General features: G+C 43.6%; 1 protein-coding gene across 7 annotated transcripts in view; it reads right to left on the bottom strand.

Annotated features, from left to right (window-relative positions):
* The window catches only part of LOC137439895 (protein yippee-like 1), a 92,582-nt gene that overhangs the window by 31,645 nt on the left and 35,390 nt on the right, over window positions 1-25,547 (bottom strand). For 4 of the 7 annotated variants that reach the window (XR_010987016.2, XR_013621357.1, XM_068136110.2 and 1 more), the window contains exons 3-4: window positions 8,783-8,826; window positions 4,187-4,295 (exon numbers count right to left, since the gene is read on the bottom strand). Coding sequence is in view for 5 of the 7 variants with exons in the window: in XM_068136110.2 (XP_067992211.1) it covers window positions 4,187-4,295; window positions 8,783-8,826 (153 nt within the window). In the remaining 2 variants the exon portion in view is untranslated. Of the gene's footprint in view, window positions 1-1,034; window positions 1,835-3,112; window positions 3,262-4,186; window positions 4,296-8,782; window positions 8,827-25,547 lie in introns of those variants that run through there. The other 3 variants (XM_078768170.1, XM_068136111.2, XM_068136114.2) reach the window with 3 other exon arrangements.

The following is a 25,547-nucleotide window of genomic DNA, read 5'->3' as shown; positions in this document are numbered from 1 at the left end:
GGAGGACGGGGAAGACCGAGAAAGACTTGGCTAAATGTGGTGGAAGAAGAAATGCGGGCAAGGGGGTTAACAAGGGGAGATGTAGAAAATAGGGCAAAATGGAGAAGATTGTCATGGGGCCCGCAAGGCTAACCCCCGCTCTAGCAGGGAAAATAGCATTTAAATGCCTGTTGTTGTATATGAATGAATTACAACTTTGTTCCTGGTTGTGATTTAACAGTTGATCGCAGTTTGCAATTCATCGTCATTGTCGTCGTCGTTCACCTGTAATTGGTCTGGCCTTCTATCCATAATTCGCTCCATAATCACTCGATCACTTTGCACGGAAGCTGCACTTTCATCGAGAATTTCACACCACAACGTACGTGGTCCCACTCGTTTATACTCAACTAAGTTTAATTTTGGGTTTCAAGGGAATGACCGGCAAGTGCTCGGTTAATATCCATCGTAGCATAGATAACGGACAAGCTTTTCATCCACTAGGCCATAAAGTGAAGTTCTGTCTCAGAAAGACCTTGAGATGATTTCCAAAGGATCCACTTGCCTGGAGGAGGGGGGACTTTGTACTCCCTCGTGTGTTTGACAATAATAAACAAGAAAGAGCAATCGGAGATTGCAGACCCTCGCTCGGATGTGTTTTCATTGGTTTTTAAGGCTTTTATGTGAAAACAAATATGGCAGCCGAACCACGTGACTGATGACGTAATCTTTTTTTTTTCTCCGCCAATTTATCCCTAGATGATGCTCAAGAAATTTCATCTTGATCGCATGAAGTTTTGTCGAATTATGACATCATAATGGAGGCACCTATGACATCATCATTAACGTATTTTATTCCCCATGGAGAGTTCTTTACAAGGAGCCAAGTCTCAATTTTTTCTATTCAGCACTTTGAGATATAGAGGTGCAAAGCTTTTCGGTTTTTCCAAGATAGCGGCCGACCCATGTGACCTATGACGTCATAATTATCATTTAAAAATTATACAGGTGGAGTTGCACCGATGGTGAAAATTTCCTGTCAATCGGACCAACGGTTGCAGATAAAATCATATTTATTCTGTGCGGACAAACAGACAGACAGACAAATGCAATACCCTCTCCTCAGGCGAGGGTAACAATATCGCACAGAGATCTCATCGCCGTGGTTAAAGCATATCGATATGTTTAGCTTTGAAAATCATACTCTGTGCCATTTTCCAAACTATGTTGGACTGATCGATTTTCACCAATCCTATATTCATGTAAACATGATATTGGTAAAATGAAAATTGATTGACATAAGGGGTGTATTCAGTTACCAATGAGCTCGTAGAGCACTCGCCAAGTGGATTAGTTTGCTGACAACGTTACAAGAATCGTACCTTTACATAGGAATCAAAACAGCATCGCACGTGCAGATGGGTAACAAAACAAAACACACCATGTACATAATCACAAAAGGGAAAAGAGGGGATCGAGTTAATTAAGAAAACATGAGAGAATTGAAGGGTGCAGATGATTGAGCGGAAGGCAAAGTGGACTGGATGGAAACACGAACATGGGATTTTTTTGAGGGGGCGAGGAGGAAGAGCCAGATCAATGAGCGGATCAGGATGCAAAAGGAACAGCAGAGAGAGTAGAAGGCCAAGACAGAGGGAGGCTTGGACAAAAGGTGTGGGGTGGAATGGGGTGCAGGATAGGATGCATGGGGTGGACAAGATGGATACAGAAGGAAACTCAGGAAGGAAATTTGGAAGGAGGTGGTGTGGAGGGGTGGGAGTTAACGAGGGTAGAAAAGATCATGGTTTTGGATTGGGGACCATCCGAGATGGTGGTGAACAGCTGTCTTGACGACCTGGAGGGAAGAATTAGATTGAAGAGGATGTGGAAGCTGGCTCCACAAGTAGCAAAAAAATGGAGGAACGAATGAGTGGAGGTGAGCATGGAACAAAAAGTTTAAAATTCCACCATTTTGTGCACGTAATAGGTTTCTGGACCACCGAGTCATAAAAAAAACCGTTCCAATGCTGATTAGACATCAACCAACTTTAGATAAACAGGAAGTGATGTGAGATCTTCACTCCAAATGGAATTTTGAATATTTGAGAAATAACTTTTATTACTTGCCTTGTAAATCGCTTAACCCAACATTCAAACAATCACCGAAGTGATGATTGTGTCATAATCCATCCTAACCTTTTGAGATATCATTCTACACTAGCGTGACTCGGCATGCTCCGCGTGCCTCGCCACACGTCGTTTCAGAGGGGTAGGCATCTTTGACCATTTCGGTGTCTTTTGGGTTTCATGGTGTTTTCGGTCTTCAGGGCCATTTGGGTCTTTTGGATCCTCTGAGCCTTTAAGGGTATTTTGGGTCTTTGAGGTGTTTTGGGTCTTCAGGGTCTTTGGGGTCTTCGGTATATTTTGGGTCTTCGGGGTCTTCAGGGGTTTTTGGGTCTTAAGGTTCTTTTGTTCTTTTGGTTCTTCTTGGTCTTTTGGGGTCTTTCGGGTATTTTTGGTCTTCGGGGTCTTTTGGGTCATCGGGGTCTTTTGGGTCTTCGGGGTCTTTTTGGTCTTTATGGTGTTTTGGGTCTTTGGGGTGTTTTGGGTCTTCGGGGTGTTTTGGGTCTTCAAGGGTATTTTGGGTCTTCAAGGGTGTTTTGGGTATTCAGGGTCTTTGGGTATTCAGGGTCTTTTTGAGCCTCAGGGCCTTGGGGGGTATGTTGGGTCTTTGGGGGTCTTCATGGTATTTTGGGTCTTCAGGGGTCTTGGTGGTCTGAAGGGTCTCGGGAAAATTAAAGGGTCATCAAAGGTCTGAGGGGTCTCAGCAGTCTTAACGCAATTAAGAGGGTGGTAATTTTATTTGAAGAAGAAGAAGAAGACGTTTTCGTCGCATATGAACAAACATACATAACGACATAACCATATATACGTTTGCTCTATTATAATAAGATATCGCTTTTGGCCCTCTCACATCAAATATTATAGTATCTGGATCCGGATCTTCACCAAAATCCAATCAATTCGTCATGGCTTGTGGACTTCCTCTCCAGTCGTCGTCAACGTGTGGCCCTGAATGGGTTTCTCTCATCTCCTCTTCCTGTTCTGGCTGGAGTTCCCCAAGGTAGTGTTGTGGGCCCTGTGATTTTTCTGGTCTTCATCAATGATCTCTCTGACTCTCTTGAAAATCCTCTCTATCTCTTTGCTGATGACTCCACTCTCTGCCGCTCCATTCCTCATCCCTCAGATCGGCAGTCTGCAGCCTCCTCACTCTCTGCAGACCTGGACAAAATCAGACTGGTCAAACAAGTGGAACATGTCTTTCAATCCTGACAAATCTCACACTCTTACTATGTCTCTCCGAAAAGACCGTCTGGACAACCCTCCCATCCACTTCCTGAACAATCCTCTTGAAGTTCTGTCACTCAAGCTTTTGGGTCTCACAATCTGCCATGATCTTTCCTGAGAACACCACATTTCCAAGCTGGCCTCCAAAGCCAAGTTGGCATATGCGAATCCTCCATCGTGTGAAGTCCTTTCTGGGCACCTCTGAGCTCCTCACCACATACAAAGCTTTAATCCGCAGCTTGATGGAATACTGCTCTTACCTCTGGGCCGGTGCTCCTGCCTCACACCTCGCTCGGCTTTACGCGGTTGAAACCAAAACATTCAGAATTATTGAAATCTCCCACGATGAAGCTGATTCTGAGGGCCTTTCTCTCACTCACCGCAGGCAGGTTGGTGGTCTTTCTGTCTTCTACCGACTCCTCTCCGGCCTTGCTCCTCCAGCTCTCTCTGTGCTCTGTCCCCCAAATATTCCTACAGGTCGCACAAGATCTGCCAGAAACCCTCTTTGGTGAAACTGCCAAAATCAAGACTCTGCTCACCTTCACTCTTTCATTCCTCTTTTCTCCCGCGTCTGGAACAAACTCCCTCACTCTCTTCACACTCTCACCACCATCTCTCATCTCCCCCCAACGAAATCCTTGATCTTTTCTACCCCCGTTAAAACACCCCAAATCCCCCTCTTTAAATCCCCAACTTCTTTCCTAAAATTCCTAGAAGTGTTCATTTGCTTTATACCGTGTACCCCTCCCTCCTCCCCCAAACTTCCACGGTCCCACTACCACCACCACACCTCCTCGGTTGGAATTTCACAGCAAGGATCGCACGAACAGTCGGAAAATGCCATGTCGGTGTCACTTACGTATTTCCATCCCAGCGTAGTTTTGCAGTTTTCACAGTATATGTCTGCGACGGCATGCAGCCCCGTCAGCAGAACCCGCTCTTCGGCTGGTCCACACCCCACGTTCACCCTAAATGTCCCAAAAGTGACATTAAACCAAAAGTGTTAAATTCAACTCCATCGCTACTGTGGTTCTATGTATTAGATAGAGGATTATGTTAATCGAGTTGCATCGTTCATGGATTTCACTTTGTTTTGGCTTCTTTGGTGTTTGAGAAAAGAGGACGATTAGAAAACTATTGCTTATGCCTTCCTCCAGGCCCAAACCTGCCTCGTCACAAAATTTGTTTTGAGTAATGTGGAGATGTGTGTTCTCTACGATCAGTGTGATTTTGAGTGCCATTTCATGAATGATCATCAATCTGATTTAACTCTCATACCCCCCCACCACCATTAGCTCTCCCCACTGAACTTTCCAGTCCACCCCCACTACCCCACTGCCCCCTCAACATCACATTTCCTAGATGCTTCGTCTGGCTTCAATTTCCATTTGGATTTAGCTAATATGAAGCTGACTATCCTATCTGCAAACACTCACTTGTTGATGTTAAAGATCCCACAGTATCTCTTGAAAATGGAAGGCCATTGTGCGCTTGCGCTTTAAGCAAATTGGACGTCCTGCCGTGGGGAATGGACTGGCGATCCATCCAGTGTGTTCCGCGGCCACCAAGCAACTTCAACAGTACATGCTTTCCGAAGCGAGACATTACTTGTGGGATCAAACAATTTAGGGGTAATTCCGCTGTTTCTCCACAACCAGAATTTAAAGCTGCTGAACAAGTTAAACGCATGGAGATAGTGGTTCGGGATAAAAGTTACTTTTGCCATCCTTCACCATCCATTTCCTCAACTACCACCTTTAGAGGCCATTTTTCCCCGCAAGCGGGGGTTGGCCTTTTTCGGGGACCGTGGTTGTTGTTGTTTTTTGGTCCCCTTTTTGAAGCTTGACTTTTGTTTTATGTTTTACATAAAAATGTGTAAGTGTAATGTGTAATGTAAAAAACTTTTATGAAGCAATGTTTTACGGCCGGATGCCCTTCCTGACGCCAACCCTTTTTGTCGCCTTTTTACGACAAACAGGGAATTACCAGTGAACTGGTACTCAATTTGCCGACCTCGGAAGGATGACAGGCTGAGTCAACCCCCTGGCGTTAATTCAGCGATTGACCGGGATTCGAACCCAGGATCCTAGGATCCTAAGCCGGCACCCTAGCCGCTTGCCCAACACCAGGGCTCCATTTCCTCAACTGAAAGCACATAAACCAGACCAAGCCCTATAACGTTAAAATGCTTGATAAACAAACTACATTCCATGCATAGTCTACCCTGAATAAATGTGGGGAATTCTGACCAAAAATATTCTTCAAATTCTTCCCCTTCAGGCATGTTTAATGCGCATCTGTCGAAGCTGTGGGACTAGACTCAGTTGAGCCTTTTTTAGTCTTGGTTGTGACAAAATGTCTCAAATTATGACTGAAGTGTTTCATCCTTGTGAGGGGGGGTTAATTTAAGCAAAAGTCAAGTTAGAATGTGGGTCTAACAGTGGGACAAGCCCAAAAGTCTGACAATCTGACAGTGGCATCTCCTTACTCGTCAGCTCAACCTATTGTCCCATCCTTCCATTGTAAGATTCATCAATGTTGTTACATATTTTGGATGTCAAAGCCTTAACATCAAAGAAACCTGCCCTGGATCATTCCTTGCGATGTGAGCATAGCACATGTCCGAGGAGACGACGTATGTCTCAAAGATGAAAAACTTTAGTTGTAGGAACCGATAAAATGTTTCAAACTCTCATGCAAACATTCTCAAGTTTGTGTCTATTGTGACGAATCTCTGAGGGAAAAAAATGTACTTAACGGCAAAATTCCCTCCAAAAGCTCAGTTTTTACACCTTTTCCATCTATAGAAATTGTTACCGGGTTGGCCCTGGTGCAGGACAGGTGGACCAAGAGATTTACGATTACGAATTTCTGGGGCAGAGCCACTGAGCTCTATAATATGGAAGAAATACCGGCCGACGAGTGCGTTTATTGACGAGGCCACGCGGCCGCCATATTGGGACTCCCTACCAACCAAAAGTTCCATAGTAAACAACGTGGAAAAAAGATCAAAGATTAGCAGTTTTTAAATAAACTGAGCTGTTATATTTTTTTAATCAAGCTTTTTCATGTTGTGGTGAGTACCAAGATGGCGGCCGGTGTCTTCAGTTTTTTCAGCAAACCAGAGATCCAGTTAATTTAGATCACTGGGCAGAGGGCACTGGATCGGACCATTATATTTTGGCAGGGATGGGAGAGGGGTGGTGGGCCTATAGTAAGGAGTTGTCAGGTTGGATGAATTTGGGCCTTGGAGAAAGCGTTATTGTTTTAAGTGACATGCAAGCAAGGAACTGTATTATTAGCTCACCTGGAACGAAGTTCAGGGGACCTTATGCGATGGCGCGTCGTCTGTCCGTCAGTAAACACATGAAACTTCTTCTCCGAAACCGCTGATGGGATTGCGACCAAATTTGGCACAAATTATATTCGTTATGTTGTGACTAAAGTTTGTTCATGGCATTAAAAAAAAAAAATCGGGTTCTAAGGGGGTCTGGTGTGCATCCAGGATCCAGGTTTGAAGTGCATTTGGATGCATTTACATTTGGGTGCATTACAAGTGCATTTGGGACAAAGTGCATCCAGATTTGACCCCCCCAAATAGGAATTTGCTTTTTTCTCTGAAACTACACATGCTATTTCGATGAAAATTGACCACGACCTTCATCACCCGTGATGTACTGACGTTTGTTCAAGGCACGAAGAAAATCCAAGTTTAAAGGGGTATATCGGGGTGTCAAAGTGGGTCCAGGTATGACCCCCCAAAATCGACATTTGCTTTCTTCTCTGAAACTACACACACTATTTCAATGAAACTAGACCACAACCTTAATCACCCGTGTTGAACCAAAGTTTGTTCACAGCATTAAAAAAAAAAAAATCGGGCTGTGAGGGGTCTACTGGGGGGTTGCCCCTGAAAGTAGGTATTTGCCCTTTTCCATGCAACAACATACACAATTTCAATGAAACTTCACCACAACCTTCATCACCCGTGATGTACCAATGTTTGTTCAAAGCATTAGAAAAATTGGGGTCTGAGGAGGTATACAGGATGGGAGGGGAGGGGGAGGTTGCTGATTGGGAGGTAGGGGTTGCCCCCCAAAATAGGTATTTTTTGTTTGTTTGTTTAAAGTCTTATGATTATGTTAGTATGATTCTACATGCTGCCCTGTCTTCTGGAAACTATTCAAATTGGTTTAAAATACCTTTAGTCTGTAGTATACTGTTTATTCCACCAGGTGAGTGCCAGGGGTATTGCCCCTATGTTTATTTTGCCCCTATACTCGAAGGAAACATAAAAAGCAAATTATCTTCTACTTTAAAAGGCCGAACCTCATCAACGAGGTTGTTGTTGTCGTTTCAAGTCCGCATCAAAAAACTACGAAATAAAATATTTTTCCCAGGATGTCAGGAGAAAGAGTGAGACTATATGACATCATGAAGGAAAAGCAACTTCGGACCGAATCGAGTTGGGGCAGAGCCACACGTGTCATTGATACTTGGGGGTAGTTTACTCTGCTTGATGGGGTTATATGAGACTCCTTTATTATTATTATTATTATTATTACTAGGGCGTGCCCGTACGTGGGTGCAAAAAAACATGCGTGCAAACAACAACAACAAAAAAAAACTTTGAAACCACGTGGCAGTAACGACCACAGAACCCCCCCCTCTATTTACATGAAATGGTTTGGTCCATTCGCAAAGCCAAAGCGAACGGCTTGCGAGTACGGTAGAACCCCCCCCCCCCCCCCCCCCTCTATTTACATGAAATAGTTTGGTCCATTCGCAAAGCCAAAGCGAACGGCTTGCGAGTACGGTGACCATACCTTGGGAACCACTTGTCCGATTAATTTCAAACCTTGAAAAGGCACATCCTCGGGTCCCCAGCAATATACCTGGCAAGTTTCAAGTATATCGGACCCGTGGTTGTCAAGAAACAGCGGTCACAGACAAACACACACACAGACACACACACATACACACAGAGATTACTGGAATTATAGATAGATTATTATTATTATTATTGAGCCAGGCCAAACATATTTGATAAAAATGGATAACTGAAAATTTACTCTTCCAGCAGAAAGTGAAAACAGCAACTAGTGACCAAGCTCAAATAAGGAGAGGGTCTGGGCCCAACACGGATCTGCCATTCCCTCCAAGTCCAATCAACGATGGGGTCGAGCAATGCAAGCTTAGTAGGATTTATACACAGAGGCGAGACTGAACAAGGTTGCCCGATGTCACCTAAAATGTGTCTCTCGCACTAAAATACCTTACTTCAAGGCCCCAAAAACAAGGCTAACATTCAGTGACTGGTGACTTGGCTTTGACATGCTGCACAAAAATATTTAATCTCAAAATCTTAGCGATAACACCTGTCTGGGGGAAAAAGCAGCTCATCCTTAACGTCGCACATATGTTGAAAATGGTGCCACGTGACGCGTGTACTCACACGGAGTTGAATAAATATGCTCGGCCCTGACTGCCTTGAAAGGACTGCGGAACAGTGGAGGGGACGGAAGGGTGGACAGTTAGAACGGAGAGAAATCAAGATTACGCACAACTAAATGAAAAAGTAAAATTCAGGAAATCGGGTTTATCTATGGATCACCTGAACCCTGTCATGGCGGGTTTTGTAAAGAATATCGATCTGCACCGACGTCTCATCAAGCAAGAGTGACATTCGCACCCATAAAACACACCGGAAGATGTTGCAGCTTCGGATAGTTAAGAAATGTCTTCTGTGCTAGGCCTACTCTTACCATTGCAAGCATGTGACAAAGCTGGGAGGACCAGGTGGGGCAGATTTCAAACTGGGCAGTCAGGATGAAATGTATTGACTCCAAGCTACGGTTCAAACTTGTCAGAAGAGTTTCCCTTCCAAGGAACTTCAATGCAGGAGGAGGACATTAGGCCGATCAAAGCCTGCGTAGTGGTTGTTTATCAATGCTCTATCCTTCTTTTTTTTAATGCTGAGCATCTTGAGGTCGATACACAGCCATGATGCTTCAACAAACTTTGGACTTGAAGATGTGAAGTTACTCAGTGGTCTACATATTAAATCTATAACTAGAACGGCACTCAGTAGAGAGTGTACCTCCACCTGCTTGGCCATATCGCTCAATGGTGAAGAATCATTAAAAAAAAACTTATACTAGCTGGTTCCAGATGTTTACCAAAATTGAATCGATTCTTCCTGGTCACACACACAACCTGTCCAACAAGTTTCGTCCAAATCCGTCCATAACTTTGAGATATCCCGCTATGTATAGTTTTTGGCCCTATCTCCCAATGGTGAATAATCACTTTAAAAATTAAATAATTCTCATATCCGAATCCATGTTCAGATCTTCACCAAAATCGACTCGAATCGTCATTGTCAGACACCCAACCAGTCCACCAACTTTCGTCCAAATCCGTCCACAACGTTTTGAGATATCCTGCTATGTATCGTTTTTGGCCCCATCTCCCAATGGTGAAGAATCACTTGAACAATTCTAGTAGCCGAATCGGAATCCAGATCTTCACCAAAATCTAATCATTTCGTCCTTGTCACATACCCTACATCTCTGCCAAATTTCGTCCCAATCTGTCCACAACTTTTGAGATATTTTCTTCATAAACAAATGGACAGACAAACAGACAGGGGTGAAAACATAACCAACATCCACCTTTGGTGGCAGGGGTAATAATAAAAGGCAGTGTGCATCTGTCCGTCTCATCCATAACTCCAAAAACATGAAACCTAGTGGCCCCAAACTTTGCATGCATACACCTGGACCTAAAACAGATAAAAACTGGGTGTGTGGGTGTGTTATAACATCCTTTTTGAAGATGATTAACGAGGTGCTCATAAGAAAAAAAACCGATGTGGTGGTTTACCAATATGGTGGCCTGCCATCTTGGTCAGCCCACTGCACCACGCTTGGTTCTTAAGTCGCCATTTTGTTTCGGCCTACTAAAACGCGCCTTGCCTTGGAAACACGATTGATTAACATTACATAATTGAAGTATATCATCAAAATCTGGAATTGTATATGACGAGTGGATGCTGTAGACTAAATAGTGTCCAAATCTGGATTGAAATCTGAAAAAAATTAACAAATCTTACGATTTTACAACTAAATGTATATATGCATGTATTTAAGCGAGGCTGTGATTCTCGTTCTGGTTTGTTTTTTTATATTTAACTTTGTCAGGTAAAACGCATTTCGCTATATGAGATCGGTGCCGGTGTGTGTGGGTGTGTGTGTGTGTGTGTGTGTGTGTGTGTGTGTGTGTGTGTGTGTGTGTGTGTGTGTGTGTGTGTGTGTGTGTGTGTGTGTGTGTGTGTGTGTGTGTGTGTGTGTGTGTGTGTGTGTGTGCGCGCGCGCGCACGTGCACTACTGTACTTTAAGGCAAAATGCCGTCGTGTGTTGCCGACGGGTACAAAAATCGTGACGAACGAGGACGAACAAAGGCAGGAATGACTTCGGTAAGGCTTCAAACACTTACTGTTTGTGTTACTATGTGTGTGTGTGTTGCTGTGTGTGTTGCTGTGTGTGTGTGTGTGTGTGTGTGTGTGTTGCTGTGTGTGTGTGTTGCTGTGTGTGTGTGTGTGTGTGTGTGTGTGTGTGTGTGTGTGTGTGTGTGTGTGTTGCTGTGTGTGTGTGTGTGTGTGTGTGTGTGTGTGTGTGTGTGTGTGTGTGTGTGTGTGTGTGTGTGTGTGTGTGTTGCTGTGTGTGTGTGTTGTGTGTGTGTGTTACTATGTGTGTTACTAAGTGTGTTACCTAGTGTGTTACTTAGTGTGTGTGTTAGTGTGTTACTTAGTGTGTTGTGTTAGTGTGTGTGTGTGTGTGTGTGTGTGTTAGTGTGTGTTATTGAAACTAAACGAAACTGTCAGCTGAAGGAGCAAACGAATGTCATTGTCTTCGACGAATGGTTTATTAAATTGTAGAAGCCTATCCTGGTATTTCGTAAGCAGTTTGTAAGTGTAACTTCCATGGGATAGGGTGTCACTCCATTGCATCATAGTCCACTGTACCTGTGATCTATTTTTAAAATTCCCTCTAGACGATGGACACAGATTGCGTGCATCATATTCCCGTCAGGAAGCCATTCATTGTTACCCAGCAACGCCGGTACTTTTGCTAATACTCAAATATGGTACAAGTTCCGATTCCACTTCCCCCCACCCCCTCCCTTCCTTCTTTCCTTTTTTTTTGCAATTAGACTGTCTCCTAAGTGTTGAGCCAATGAATACTTAAGTTTCACAAATCAGGAATGGTTTTGGCTAAATAACTTGGGGAGAAACCCAAGTAGGCCATGGTACACAAAAAATACTTACGACTGGTTGGAGACCTTTATGCCACAAGTTACATGTTGTAACTTGTGAGATCGGTGCCGGTGTGAGACCCTATCCCATGTTGTCGATTAACAGTATCCACACCGAGGATACTGTTAATCTACAATTTGTGAAACTTTCACATGAAGAACCCACTAAAATAACATCTATTGGTGTTGCCATTTCAATCGTTCACACAAATAACTGAGATAGTTTGTTATTCCTCCTGAAGTACAAAGCTCACTTAGGGCGTCGATTGGGTTAAGAACGACGGCAGAGTGGGACAAGACCGGGAGGGTAAAGCGGAACATCAACCAACCAAAACCTAATGACCACAGTGATTGGTCGATTCATCAAATGAGAAATGAATCAAGAAGCAAATGGAATCAAAGCACGAAGATGAGGTTCTTGAACAAAGGTGGATTTGACGTCACACAATAAGGAGGACATACGTTTGGTTCAACAAGGGTCTGTCTGCGGTGAAAACGAGTTTCATTTAAAGAGTTCTTGAAAATGACGAATACTCAGAACCTGATATTGAAAGACCTGCTCCGTTGAGAGAGAGGTTTGGATTTGAAAGAGACCGTGTTCGGTTCCAGCAGAAACCTATTTGATTAATGAGCAGGATTAAATAATTAAATTGATTTAATTATTGGAGGAAGACCCTCTCGTGTTCAGGCCGTTGGTGCTCCGATGGTTGGCAGCGAGTGCCCCGGAAGCATTGACGGAGAGTGGCAATCATATGTGTGGGAAAATTATATGCTCAGTCAGGGTTGCCCAGATAGCTCAGATGGCAGAGCACTGGTACGGTTTTCCAGAGGACCTGGGTTCGATTCCTGGTCTGGGCATGTAATTTCCCACATATATCAATTTAAGAAACCTATTTATTAAAGAACGATCGTCGGAGACGAGGAAGTTTTGTGGTAGCCACGGAAATGCCCAGGTTTAATCGGAAGTGTGAGGATAATGGATGGGAGCAGAGCATTGGTTTGTGAACATTTGATATTCTATACCAACACCATTGGTGAAAAACAAAGGCTCAACGTTTCAGAGAAACAAAAACTCTCAAATCGGAACTCGACTGCAGTATAGCTCAGGCCATGATGGTCTCGCCTCCGAGTTGCCCTTTTGGGTTTAACGCACGACAGATCAGGGTCAGGCTTTACACCATCACGAGAGCGATACGTCCTTCGGAGATGTCCTGCCAACTTGTCCCACTGCTTGGACCTGCTTGTGAATGGTAAAGATCCTACGGCACCTTATTAAACACCAGGGTACACCCACCATGTGCCAGGAGAGTGACAAAACTCAAAAATCCGAACTTGGAATTATTTGGCCAAAGTCGGCCGGAGATAATGCTTCCTTATGCCAGAGATGAACGATAGAACAAAAAAGGCTAACACTCTCACTTCCAAGATGGAAGTGCAATTCCTTTGCGGAACAAACGCACGCTGCACACAAACTTTTCCGAGAGATGGATATCGCATGCAAACGTTTGAGAAGAATTGGAAAGTCCTCAGTGAGTGCAGCAGTTGCAAACATAAATGCAAGTGATACACCAAACAAAATTTAGTCAATTGTCAAACAGAAGTTTGCGACATCCCGAAGGCAGACGATTGCGAGCACGTATGTCTAAATGGGTGACTCAGATATCTGTTCCCTTTACATCAAAAACAAGACCGAAAATCTAACAGCGGCGTAGCTTGTAAATGTTATAAAACACAAACATGTATGATTAGCTTTTTAGACAAAGAAATTTGGAGGAATCCCGACATCCGTGAGGTAAGTTTTACTTACAGAATTGAGGGAATATGTACTGTAATCTATATACCTCACAATGGTTGGGTTAATAACATGCTATCAAAAATCCAAGGCATATTCCGTACTTCCGCGGTTGTTAATCCGTACACCGCTCATCATTGATTCATGAACCATACACCACTTCAATCAACGAACTTTGTATTCACGACATTGATATTAAAGTGTCATGGTCATATTTACTATATTATTATTATTACTATTATGAAAAAGATACTACTCAAACGATACACTACTGTATTAAGAAACCTACTGTATTACGAAAGTGTGGAGAGTCAGCCGCCGCACCGCCGTAATGGCATCAGACGTAATTACATCACCCTGTCATGTGACCAGATCCTCAGCTCTGATTGGTATACATTTGAGGGGGCATACATACATACATACATACGGATGGACAAACACTGTTCTAGACGGCTGTGCCCTATGAGCTGCGCCATAAAAAAAAATCATGTCGTGTCTCCTCGGGCAATGATGGCGTTTGCCATCATATTGCCTTTCTATGGCTGGTAACATGGGTAAGTGTGTGGTATAGACAGGGGTCCGCCACTCCTCTCCATCACTCTGCTGGCTGTTGGGGATTCACCCTCTTCCGCCCATGCTGTTGGAGTCTACTGGACTCTCGTCCACCAGATGTGCAGAGCCATCTACCATTTAAACCACATGGCTGCGGACCATTATCCTGGTTAGGGGGGCTGACAGGTACTACACCTTGCCCACAGGTGACCTGGAGTTATGCAAGGCAAGGCATCCATCTCCTTGAGGTATCAGAAGACACCCGCAACCCAAAAACATCAAAAAAAGGCTCAACTTGAAGCCTAATTGGAACCAAGTGGGCCGAGTAGACAAGGTACAAGTAAGGTGACAAAGAGGTAAATTGATAGAAAGTGTCGATAGACAAGAGATGAGTTGGTGAGAATATACAAGATCGGAGTCCAGAAAGGTATTCAAAAGTGCCACAGTGATACCAGTGTCTCAGAGCCTCAAGGAAATCCACGGCAGTAAATTGTTCCACATTGGACGCAGAGGTGAGCGAGATTAAAGCATCACTTCAAATCATCATTCCAAATCTTCCACTACCTGTCGACTGCATTGCCCAGACTCTTCATCGACTCCATTTAATTTAACTAGTTTTCTCTCTCCCAAAATCTCAGTCAACTTAAACAAATGTGCCGATACACCTCAAATCCTCTCTCTTCATGATCCGATCAGACTACCATTTGATTGGCCAGCTCAAATGACGATCACTTTGAAAAGGCCAAAGAGTGGATGCTCCAGCAGAGGTTTCCAGCAGAGGAATTTCCGGTTTCCAGCAGAAGACGTCGTTTCCCCTTTCCGAGTGACCATCTTACAAGGTAAAGTACAATATTCCATTCCGGATTTGTTGGTCGACGTAGACTGGTGTTCGCATCATGTGCTCACTACCGTCTTCTTTATGCTCCTTTGGTTATTTTGATCTGCTGCCTACATCTCTTACCTCACTTATGGCACAAGAGTCCTCTTCATCCTCATTTACAACCCTCTCCCCCCCCCCAAAGCCCATACGCTGTCTTCTTCTTTCTTCACAAAAAAAAAATGAAATCATCATCACTCATTCATTCCCCAAGAATGTCCCAGAACGATTTCCTCTTTCCTCCTTTTCCCCTCACACACTGTCAAATGAATTCCTTTAAATGGCGATTTAGAAATGTTTAATCTTCATATATTCTCATTTTTAATGTCTTTCTCCCATACTACTTGAATTTCTTCCTTTCTTTCCTGTATCGCTTGTGGAACTGCACCCTGACTCCCATCGTGCTCCTACAGCGCTGTCTTTCTTCGTGTCTTTAGCCACCCCTCCCTCCATCCCAATCAATCCTGATGTCAGTCTTTGTATTGCTGATCTTGGGATCCAGAAAACAAACCAATTTTACAGCAAGTGTGGGATCACATTGGTAATCTTCCATCGCGTCATGTCCTGCATGCCCCAACCCATGCACTTGTTCCTCGAAACCATGTACCCCCACCCAACTGACAAACCCCCTCTTGCCTCTCCAGTCACCTCCGCCCAATCTCCACTCAGGCCGACTGGTAGGGACTGGAAGCTGCCCTCTCACTTTAAAATTGGTCTTGTATCTGCACCACCAGATATTAATGTCATGTGGGATTCTTCCACAAAAGCCTGCTCTGTCATGCACAGGTTTATCCCATCTCGTCTGCAGCTTTTATACCTATCTTCTCACTCCTGGTACACCGAATCATGAGATGAGGCAATTGCCTTCTCTCCTGGAAGGCAAATCCAACCGAAAGCACCCTCAGGTCAGTCCACAAAGGCCACAACAAGTGCGTGTCCACTCTCAGGAGAGTCAGAAAGCAACATCTGGCCATTACCTCAATAATGACCTTTCAAACTCATCTCCCTGTTCTAAAACCGGGTGATGTTCGACAAGTCTGTCTCTGGAGTATGCTCCCCTTCCATCGCTTCTTTCTCTTCAAATGGCACCGCAGCCGACTCTGCTTGCAAGAAGGCCGGAGGTCTCGACTGGTTTGCTTCAAAATCCCGCGTTCTCAACCCCTCACTCCCTGGCCAAAAAGTCTGCCACCGACGGAACTTCCTCTGCCATGCCAAATGTGACCTTCCAACAACGTACAGGATCTTCATCCACAAGTCGATGAAGCAGTGCTTTCCGTCTTCTATCATCTCCTTTTCTTCTTGTACCCGCTGCCCGCCGTCCCCCAGGTGTCTCCAGGGTGCATGGATTCCTTCTGGTGAAACTTCCATAATCCAGGCGAACTGCTCCCCTCCACTCATCCATTCCTCTTTTCTTTCACCTATGGAACCAAATTTTCTCAGTCTGGTCGATCTCGGTCTTCTCGCCAGGGCTTCACCTCCTTCGCAGGTCATTCGCCATTCGTACTCATTTTTGTTCATACAAATGAGTGTAATAAAACCGGCGCTCTGTTGGCAGCCTTGATCAAGTGCACCCACCTCGACCCGATAACTTGCTTTAATTTTGTAAAACTACTTCACGTTTTAAGCTTGGCTCTGGATAACGTCGACTTGATTAAGAAAAGTTGGCCTCAATCCTAAATAACGTGTAAGGTCAGGAAACACTTCTTGGTTTCTCGGTCGTGCCAAGCTTAAGAAATGCAGTCATTCATTGGTGCAAAACCAGTGGTTGAGTAAAGGGTGGGTTACATTGAGAAAATAAGGAGAAGAGGAGGTTGGGATGAAGGAGAAGAGGAAATGAAGAGAAATAAAGGGAACTGAATCAGAATCTACCAGGATTTGCCGGCAATCAGGGGTGCCATCACTTAGTGAATCATGGAATGTCATTGAAATTTCCATATGGAATTACCCTTCACCTGCCAAGATTTTGATGGCTCTTCGAGCAACATTTGTGTTCCCCGAGTGATTACGCTGCATTGAGTGGCGATCCATCCAGGATTGTAACTATCGCCAAACAAACTGCTGAGGCAAAACCGCCGCTCTGTTCAGAGAATGGTACATGAATGGAAAAACAACAGAAGTCACTCCGGGATTCAAATCACCACAACTAATGGGCATAGTGACACTGCTGTATCGTTACCTTTGCATTGGCTATTGTTAATTTGGCAGACGATGAATCACAATGCAACCTGCATTCTGATGTTCTTTTTCATACAAAAGTGTAGAATTCCCATAATAGTCGCCTTCTCAAACATTCTCTCGAAATATTTGGAACAATTACACTTTAAGAGGAAACTAGAACTGCACTCTTTGACGACGTCGACAGATATGCCTCCGCCCACATTATTACATCATCATACGTACTTGTACCAAGTTATCGGGGTAACAAAAACCGATTACAGATTCTGACATTTGACCTCTTGATGCCAAAATCTAATCAGTTCATCTATGCATCATACTATACAATATAAGAGAGGTGTGTGTGTGTGTGTGTGTGTGTGTGTGTCGCCATTTTTCTCAGAGATGGCTGAACGGATCTTCGTCAAACTTTCAGAGGTTCATCAGTGAGTGCCTGGGAGTGTTTTAGGCAAAAACAAAATTGTGAAAAAAGCGTTATTTTTAAAAGTTATTTAAATAAATAAATAAATTAATACAAATCGCTCGATAGTGCCGAATCCTTTTTAAATTCATGACAGTTATACAAGTACACATTCGCATAACTAAATACAAAACAATCAACAGACATTTGAATACAAATAAATCAAACAATTCCGGAAGTGTACGAAGTTGGTAATACGGCTTCTTCTTCTTCCTGATCGGCATCACACTCGACTCAGAAACATGATGAACACCACATTCACCCACCAGCATATATATGAACCCCCTTCCTCTCCTGCCTCCCCCCTCCCCCCCACCCCTCCCTCCCCCTTCCCCTCCCCCTCCTCCCATCACCCCCCCCCCCCCCCCTCAACCTTCCTTTGTGGATAGCCTCTTTCAAAAATGGAGTATATATGGAGGGAAAGGAGGAACCAACAAAAGGAAATTGCACATAAATGACATATTTTGTAAAGCCAATACAAAGCTGTTTGTGTGTCGGGGCAACATCAACAGGTCTGGGCTAAAAATAACCACAGTGATCTCAGGCCCACACTGCGGCTGTCTGCCTGAAAACAAAACAAATAACAACAACAAGTTTCTGGTTTTTCACATGTTTCTTTTTTTCATTCCTTTCTGAAAAAAGAAAGATAACAAAACATTAATCTCCTTTTGGCATTCCGTTAATTCCGGGAACCGAGTTCAATGGTTCAATCGATGAAGCCAGAGTGTGCTGAAGACCCTTGGCCTATCCCAAGACTAGTTCTTAGCTCTTATCCACAGTTGCATGCTTTACCGTACACTAAAAAATTAATCCATCCATCCATTTCCAGAACCCGCTGCAGACTGTCATAGGCCCATCAAATTGGTGATGATTTGTACTATCGAACGAGGTACAAATGAAACATCTGTTGACCGAAAAGCGACCAAATCTCTCCATTGCAATTCCTACTTTTAGATGAAGGCCTGTGAATCTGGCCGAAACCGACGTCCCATAAACAAGTAATGGTCCTTTTCATGTCGTGGTCATTGATGCTGGCACGTGAAGACCTCTCAAGCTGCCGCTTCTGCCAAAGGACTAGTTCCCACAGGCCCCAAGATGCTTTGTGTAATATCGCAAAGCGTTACAATTACCATGCAGGCTTGGGATGCTACAATTGCTGCACAGTATTACAGCATAGGCCATTTTTAGCAACTGGCACTCCAGTTGGGTCTATGAAAGAAACATTTCCATTGTGAATCATTCGAAAAATAGCAAGGTGAACGTGCGGTGGCAAGGTAACACTATCGGCAAAACTGACGAGCACATTCCCAGGTGTTGGAGAAACCGGTCGACACAAAAGCAAGGCTTACATGGAAGTCCACTGGCCGGGGAAAGAAATTTCATCACCTGCGGAGGAATAAAAGAGGGCATCTGAGGGACTCAACTTACAATTATTTCAAGGTGGGGACGAGAATGGCACAGTAAGAGTTTGAGGGGGGGGGGGGGGAGGGGGGAGCAGCTCTGGCATCAGAAGAGACTTGAGGCCATGGCGTGTTGAATGGGAGGTAGATGTCCTAATTTCCAAGATTTTGGGTTTTAGCCTTCATTTGTTACAAAATATACAATATTTATTTTCAAACTTGTCCTTTATTCCCATTTGCTCCTTATCCTCAGCTCCTTTTACCCTCTTTTCCGTTGGAGAAAGCTAATTTACCGCTTGCGTACATTGAACGGTAATATAGATATTGCCATGGATCAACTGAATGAAAGCCCATGTGGCCCATTCAGAACCCTCTTAAAAAGCTTTCCAAGCTAAGCTATAAAATTTAAGGGTTCAAGAAATGGGGGGTTCTTTCATTTTGGGGGCAGGGAGGGTGGAAAAGTATTTGACTCCCTAGTTGTTGTTTTTTTTTTTTTACATCTCACACTAAATGAGGAGCTTGTGCATAAATAATATAATAAATAAATAATATAATATAATAAATAAATAATATGATAATAAGAAATAATATGCACGACAAAGATACTTGTTCGAGATAAATGTAGTTTTACATGAAGTACATCGGCATTAGTAAATAATGAACAAACATATGGTATTGCGATTTAAACCTTGGTACCCTACATCATTGGCAGGGTATGGGATGAAAGTGGAGGGATGGGCATAGAGGGCTGGGTACACGATATGCAGGCGACTAGGTCAGGAATTTGAATACAGGAAGTCGCCAATTTACGTTGCGGATGGATTCCTAAAAACTGCAACCCTCTTATGGTGAAACTGCCAAAATCTCGGCTCTCTGCTCACCTTCACTCTTTCATTCCTCTTTTCTCCCGCCTCTGGAACAAACTCCCTCACTCTCTTCAATCCCGCTCCTCCCTCCAGGTCTTTAAATCAGCTGTTCACCACCATCTCTTATCTTCCCCCATCCAAAACCTTGATCTTTTCTAACCCCGTTAATTCACCCCAGATCCACTTTTCTGAAATACCGACTTCTTTCCTGGAAGTCCTAGCTGTGTCCATGTGGTTTTTACCTCTCCCATCCCATTCATGTTTACTCTTACAGGAGCCTCGATCTTGTATACAAAACAAAAATTTTGCTCCGATTGTCATGAAGAAGAAGAACCACCTCAATGTACTAATATGACCCGACTGCAAAGCCGCAATGAGCCGGCAAAGCCAAAGCCTCTTGCCACTATTTTACCCATCACTCTGGCATCAGTAGGTTAGGTAGTTGGTAGTAGGTAGTTGGTAGTAGGTACCGGACCTAGTTCAAAATGACACCATTTGCATTCTGGATGAGATTAAAATTTATAAAATTTACTTCTTCATTAATTCGGTGAATTCCGTCTCAACTTCGGATATTTCCGGCCGTGAAAAACTATTCCCAACGGCCGCGAGATTTATAAAAAAATAATTCTTCGTCAATTTTAGAATATTTGACGCCGTTTTCAGTCTCCGAAACGCGGTAATAAGCTTTTTTGAAATATTTTTTCAAATGCTCGAATCTCTTTGGTTCCGGTGTTTGGTGAAGATTTTCGTTGAAGATAACCAGGCCCGTGCGGGCCCGGGGAACGTGGTTGGTCTTAAAGTATTTTAATTACAAATTAGAGGTGCATAAGATTGTGAATCAAACAAAGACGGGTGAAACAAACTCCTATTCAATTTTTTCGCAATTTTTTTATGCATACTTCCGCATCCGGAAGATGGCAGCCTCCAGTAAGTGATTTGGTTTTTGAAAAAAAAATTCAAATACTCGAATCTCATTGGTTCCGGTGTTTGGTGACGATTTTCGTTGAAGATAACCAGGCCCGTGCGGGCCCGGGGAACGTGGTTGGTCTTAAAGTATTTTAATTACAAATTAGAGGTGCATAAGATTGTGAATCAAACAAAGACGGGTGAAACAAACTCCTATTGAACTTTTTCTCAATTTTTTAAGCATACTTCCGCATCCGGGTCATTCCATGTCAAATCATCAAAGAATCTGCCGTCATCTCTCAGATTTTTGTAAAACTTTGGGAACCAATTGGGACCCATGAAAAACGGCAAGAACTCAAATATTTTTGCTAACAGCCTCTTATTTAGTGAGATACAGACTAACGAACTTTGGACTAATTAGCGCGACGTCGCGAATTCAAATGGCCATATCTCTAAAAGTATAACACCTAGAGAGCTGGTTTTGGTGTCATTTTAAAGGTATTTTCATGCCCTATGAATTTGTCTGGGCAACATTTTCCTACCTCCAACCACAAAAAAGTTATCACAAAATATAAACTTCAATTGTGAATCCCCAAAACATGTATCCTTCAGATTTCCTCAAATTCATCCCAGAGGTACCTTATGATGTCAAGAAGCTTCCACATAAATTTTGTGATGGGCACTCCAATAGTTTCTGAGATATGAGCAATAATGTACATGTACGTATGGCATATAGGTTCGAAAATCAGCATTTGTAATGTATTATACAATCAATAAGTGAGTTCAAGTACACAGTGTTCACTAACCTGACTTAGGCTTTCAATTTCCTCTTCAATGCAGCAACAGCAGCACTTGTTTCTTTCTTGGAAATACAATATGTCCTTCCAGTTGCAGTGGTTGGTTCAACAGTAGTAAGCACATCCTGGTAGTCAATAGTGAGAGGGTCTGATGGTTCCGGAAATGTATATGATGGGGATGGTCCATGTGGATGGAGGAACTTAACATCCACCTCATGCCTCTCTGGGGTATGTTCCATGACACATGCAACCCACCAGTGACCATCATAATCCACTGTAACATAACCAGTTATGGCTGAGACATTGTGATCGATCATCCCAGGTGTAAGTTTCACATGTTCCTTTCGTTCTTCGGCTGAGAACGAAAAGGCTCGAACTGTGACTTTTTCCTTAGACACAGGAACAAAGCAATGTAGCTTTAGTGTACCTGGGATTGTGCGGGTCTCTTCGAATCTTGCTTTGAGTAGTTTTGATTCTTGTTCATACTGTTCTGCTGTTGCAAACTGGCAGTTGACATTTGCAATCTCTGAATCAGCAAATTCAAAAAGTTGGCGAGGAGTGATGATCTGTTGATCATATGGTCGTTGGAGACTGGCTTTAGCTGCTAACCGCTTAATTGTCCCGCCAACTCCATCAGATGGTCCCTTCCCATGCGACGTAGCAAAAAAGTGCCATTCAGCTGGGACACCGAAATCCTCTTCATGGAGGCATAAATTGCTGAAGTTCTTCCGATTCTTGTACTGGGCTGCACACCCGTCGGAGAAGTAGCAAACCTTTTTAGGGCGCTGTCCAAATTTGGTGGTTAGGAATTGAAGGAACAGTTTTTGGAACAGATGAACTGCCACGGTATCATGAATGTTACATTCTGATATGATGGCAAAATTTATGTGTTCAGGAGTTTTATCTTGCATGCTTTGCCGATAGTAGCACACAAACGGGTGGATTGTGGCCTGCAGGTTGTTCCAATGGAATGACTGAGATGCATCCTGAACTACAAAACTATAGTTCTCCGCAAAGTCTGCAATGACCAGGAACACACCAGGCTCAAGTGTATTCTTCAGATTCTGTAGGTAACGCGACTGCTGTTTGGCAATGAAACTGTGTGGTAACAGTTTCTGAAGGCTGCTTTGGAAAGAATCCAGAAAGTCAGCAACTGTCTGAACTTTCGTCTCAAGGTTCGACCGATCAGTTGATGTCCACTGTTTATACTGCACCTGGTCGATCATGTTGTCTTGCATATATGTTTCAAGCTTATCTCGAAGACCCGCCATTCCGGGACACTCTGAACACTTGCCAAAAAAACACTCAATGCGAGGTGGGTTGCACTGAATAGCTGCAAGACAGTGACTGTAGTCTTTAAACTCACCACCAGTCACAGAATCCAGTTTTGCTCCAGTGAACATGAGCTTTACATTTTGATGTGTTGTGCAAACACAGACTGAGTGTGTTCCACTTGATCCTGCTAGAACACACTGCCTTGGACGGAGTTCAGCAAATTTTGAAAATCCAATCTTTACATTCGGATGGGCCTCCTTGAAAAGCTCATATGCTTCCTTCAGATTACATAGCACTAAATGTTTTTGCATATGTTGCTTTTTCCCATTGACTAGAACAGAAACAAAGTCTTTCATGCCAGGCATTTGTCTGCTTATGGTCTCTGACAAGTAGAATTCCCTGACCTTTTCCTCAATTTCCTTTGAAATCGCTTTTCCCGTCTTTGGGTTAGGCATGGTGAGAATTCCTTGTTCTCTGACCAATGCCTTTGCTTTCCTAGCCATGTAGCTTGACACATCAAACTCCTCTGTGATCTCAGCAATTGTCCAGCTTTTTGGCAGAACAGTCAGCACCTGCACTTGTTCACTTTTCTTGGTCGTTGATTCAAACTTGTGCTTGAGTTGTTCTATCATCTCCTGTCCTGCATCCTGGAGTTTGTTAGATGGCAATCCTGTCGCGATTTCCAATTTTTTCTTCACAGTGTCACCGATTTTCTTGGTTTTGGATTTCACATATTTATCTGCAGCAAGTCTCTTTTTTGGAATAGGTGATTCTCCAATCAATTCCAAAGACTCATTCAGTGTATTCAGTTCCATTTCAGGAGAATGAAATTCAAACTCCCCTGAACTGCCTGGTATTGGTGATTCACCTCAACCATCATTGTCCTCACTACTGCTAATAGCGCTGCTGGTCACTGGTAATGGTATTTCACTCTGAGTCTCTACCACACCTGGTTGTCTTTTTGCCAGTTTCTTACGACACTGGGTACAGATTTTCTGTGCACTTTGCAGTTTGAGGCTTGGATGAGCGGCTATGGCTTTTTGGCTAACAGCTCTCAAGCCAGACGACTTTGGTTTTTCATGAGCTCCAAAGGGATTGCAGCAGGATTTCTGCTTCAAGATGAACTTTTCCTTGGCAGTCGTCATTTTTCTGCAGCTCCTTCAGAAGTGAACTGCCAATTTCTGTTGGTGGCAGGCCTAAGCATTACACTAAGCCAACTTGGACTTTCCCTGGGGATCTTAGACTGTGAAAGTTGCATCACCTCGAATTACCCACATGGGAAATCCCAGTTGGAATTCCCCAGATGAGAATTCCCCTCAGGCCCAGTTGAAAATGAAAGTATATGATACTTCAAAGCAATTGATGGTTGTTCCCTGTGTTCCCTGTCATGGCTAGGTTAGAATGATTGTATAATACATTACAAATGCTGATTTTCGAACCTATATGCCATACGTACATGTACATTATTGCTCATATCTCAGAAACTATTGGAGTGCCCATCACAAAACTTATGTGGAAGCTTCTTGACATCATAAGGTACATCTGGGATGAATTTGAGGAAATTTGAAGGATACATTGTTTTTGGATTCACGATTGAAGTTTATATTTTGTGATAACTTTTTTGTGATTGGAGGTAGGAAAATGTTGCCCAGACAAATTTATAGGGCATGAAAATACCTTTAAAATGACACCAAAACCAGCTCTCTAGGTGTTATACTTTTAGAGATATGGCCATTTGAATTCGCGACATCGCGCTAATTAGTCCAAAGTTCGTTAACCTGTATCTCACTAATTAAGAGGCTGTTAGCAAAAATATTTGAGTTCTAGCTGTTTTTCATGGGTCCCAATTGGTTCCCAAAGTTTTATAAAAATCTGAGAGATGACGGCAGATTCTTTGATGATTTGACATGGAATGACCCATCCGCAAGATGGCGGCCTCCATTGAGCGATTTGGTGCGTCAAAGCTTCGAAATTCTCAAAGGATCCAGCAAAATCTGGCTTTTCAACATAATACGTACGCGTTCATTCACAACACCGGCTTCGCCGGCTATAAGTAGGGACTTTGTATTAGACCGGACTGTCGGGTTAAGTTTGTCTCTTCATCCCCATTACGAGGAGGGGGGTATGTTAATTAGCTCAGGTATTATGGGTAATCATCCCTTGTGCGTCGTTACCTCTGTAGTTTATTTCCTATGTCACTTTTGGCACCAAACCGTAGATACGTAGCCAGAATCCCACATTTAAAGTCCCTAATAAAAAACATACCAGAGGCCAGGACTGAGCACTGCCGCTGACAACCCTGACTTTGGAAGCACATAGGACGAAAGATCCATAAGGTCACGCCCAGAAGGGCAGTAATTGGGCGGGAGTTGATTGACAGGGAGTGGTAAGAAGACACGCTGATTGGTGAAGCAGGGCAGATGACGTCATAGTGGCGTGGACAAAATAGTTGGAGCAGCGGACATTTCTTCTTCTCAGTTTGGATGCGATTGCGAGTGGACATCCGATTGCGAACGGTCGAGACCGGACATTTCCCATGCTTCTCTCACTCGCCTCGCTCTTTGTTCTGGACACATCGAACGGTCGGAGTACATTGTGTGAGTGGGATTCGTTGGATTTCTTCACGAGTGCGTGAACATTTTTATAGCACTCTTTACGAGGGATGTTGAGCTTACAGTGATCATGAGGAGGAAGAGCCACGGGCCTGGAATGGTGGGGTATTTTTTGTGCGGAGTTCGTGAGAACAGGCGCGACTGGAGGAGAGAGCTGCACGCCTGCCGTTCTTGTCGTGCAGAAGGCCTACT

This window comes from Myxine glutinosa, chromosome 14, assembly GCF_964187855.1.
Source record: "Myxine glutinosa chromosome 14, kmMyxGlut1.1, whole genome shotgun sequence".
Classification (NCBI taxonomy): Eukaryota; Metazoa; Chordata; class Myxini; order Myxiniformes; family Myxinidae; genus Myxine; species Myxine glutinosa.
The sequence above is the reverse complement of the archived record's forward strand: the minus strand, read 5'-3'. Positions and strand labels throughout refer to the sequence as shown.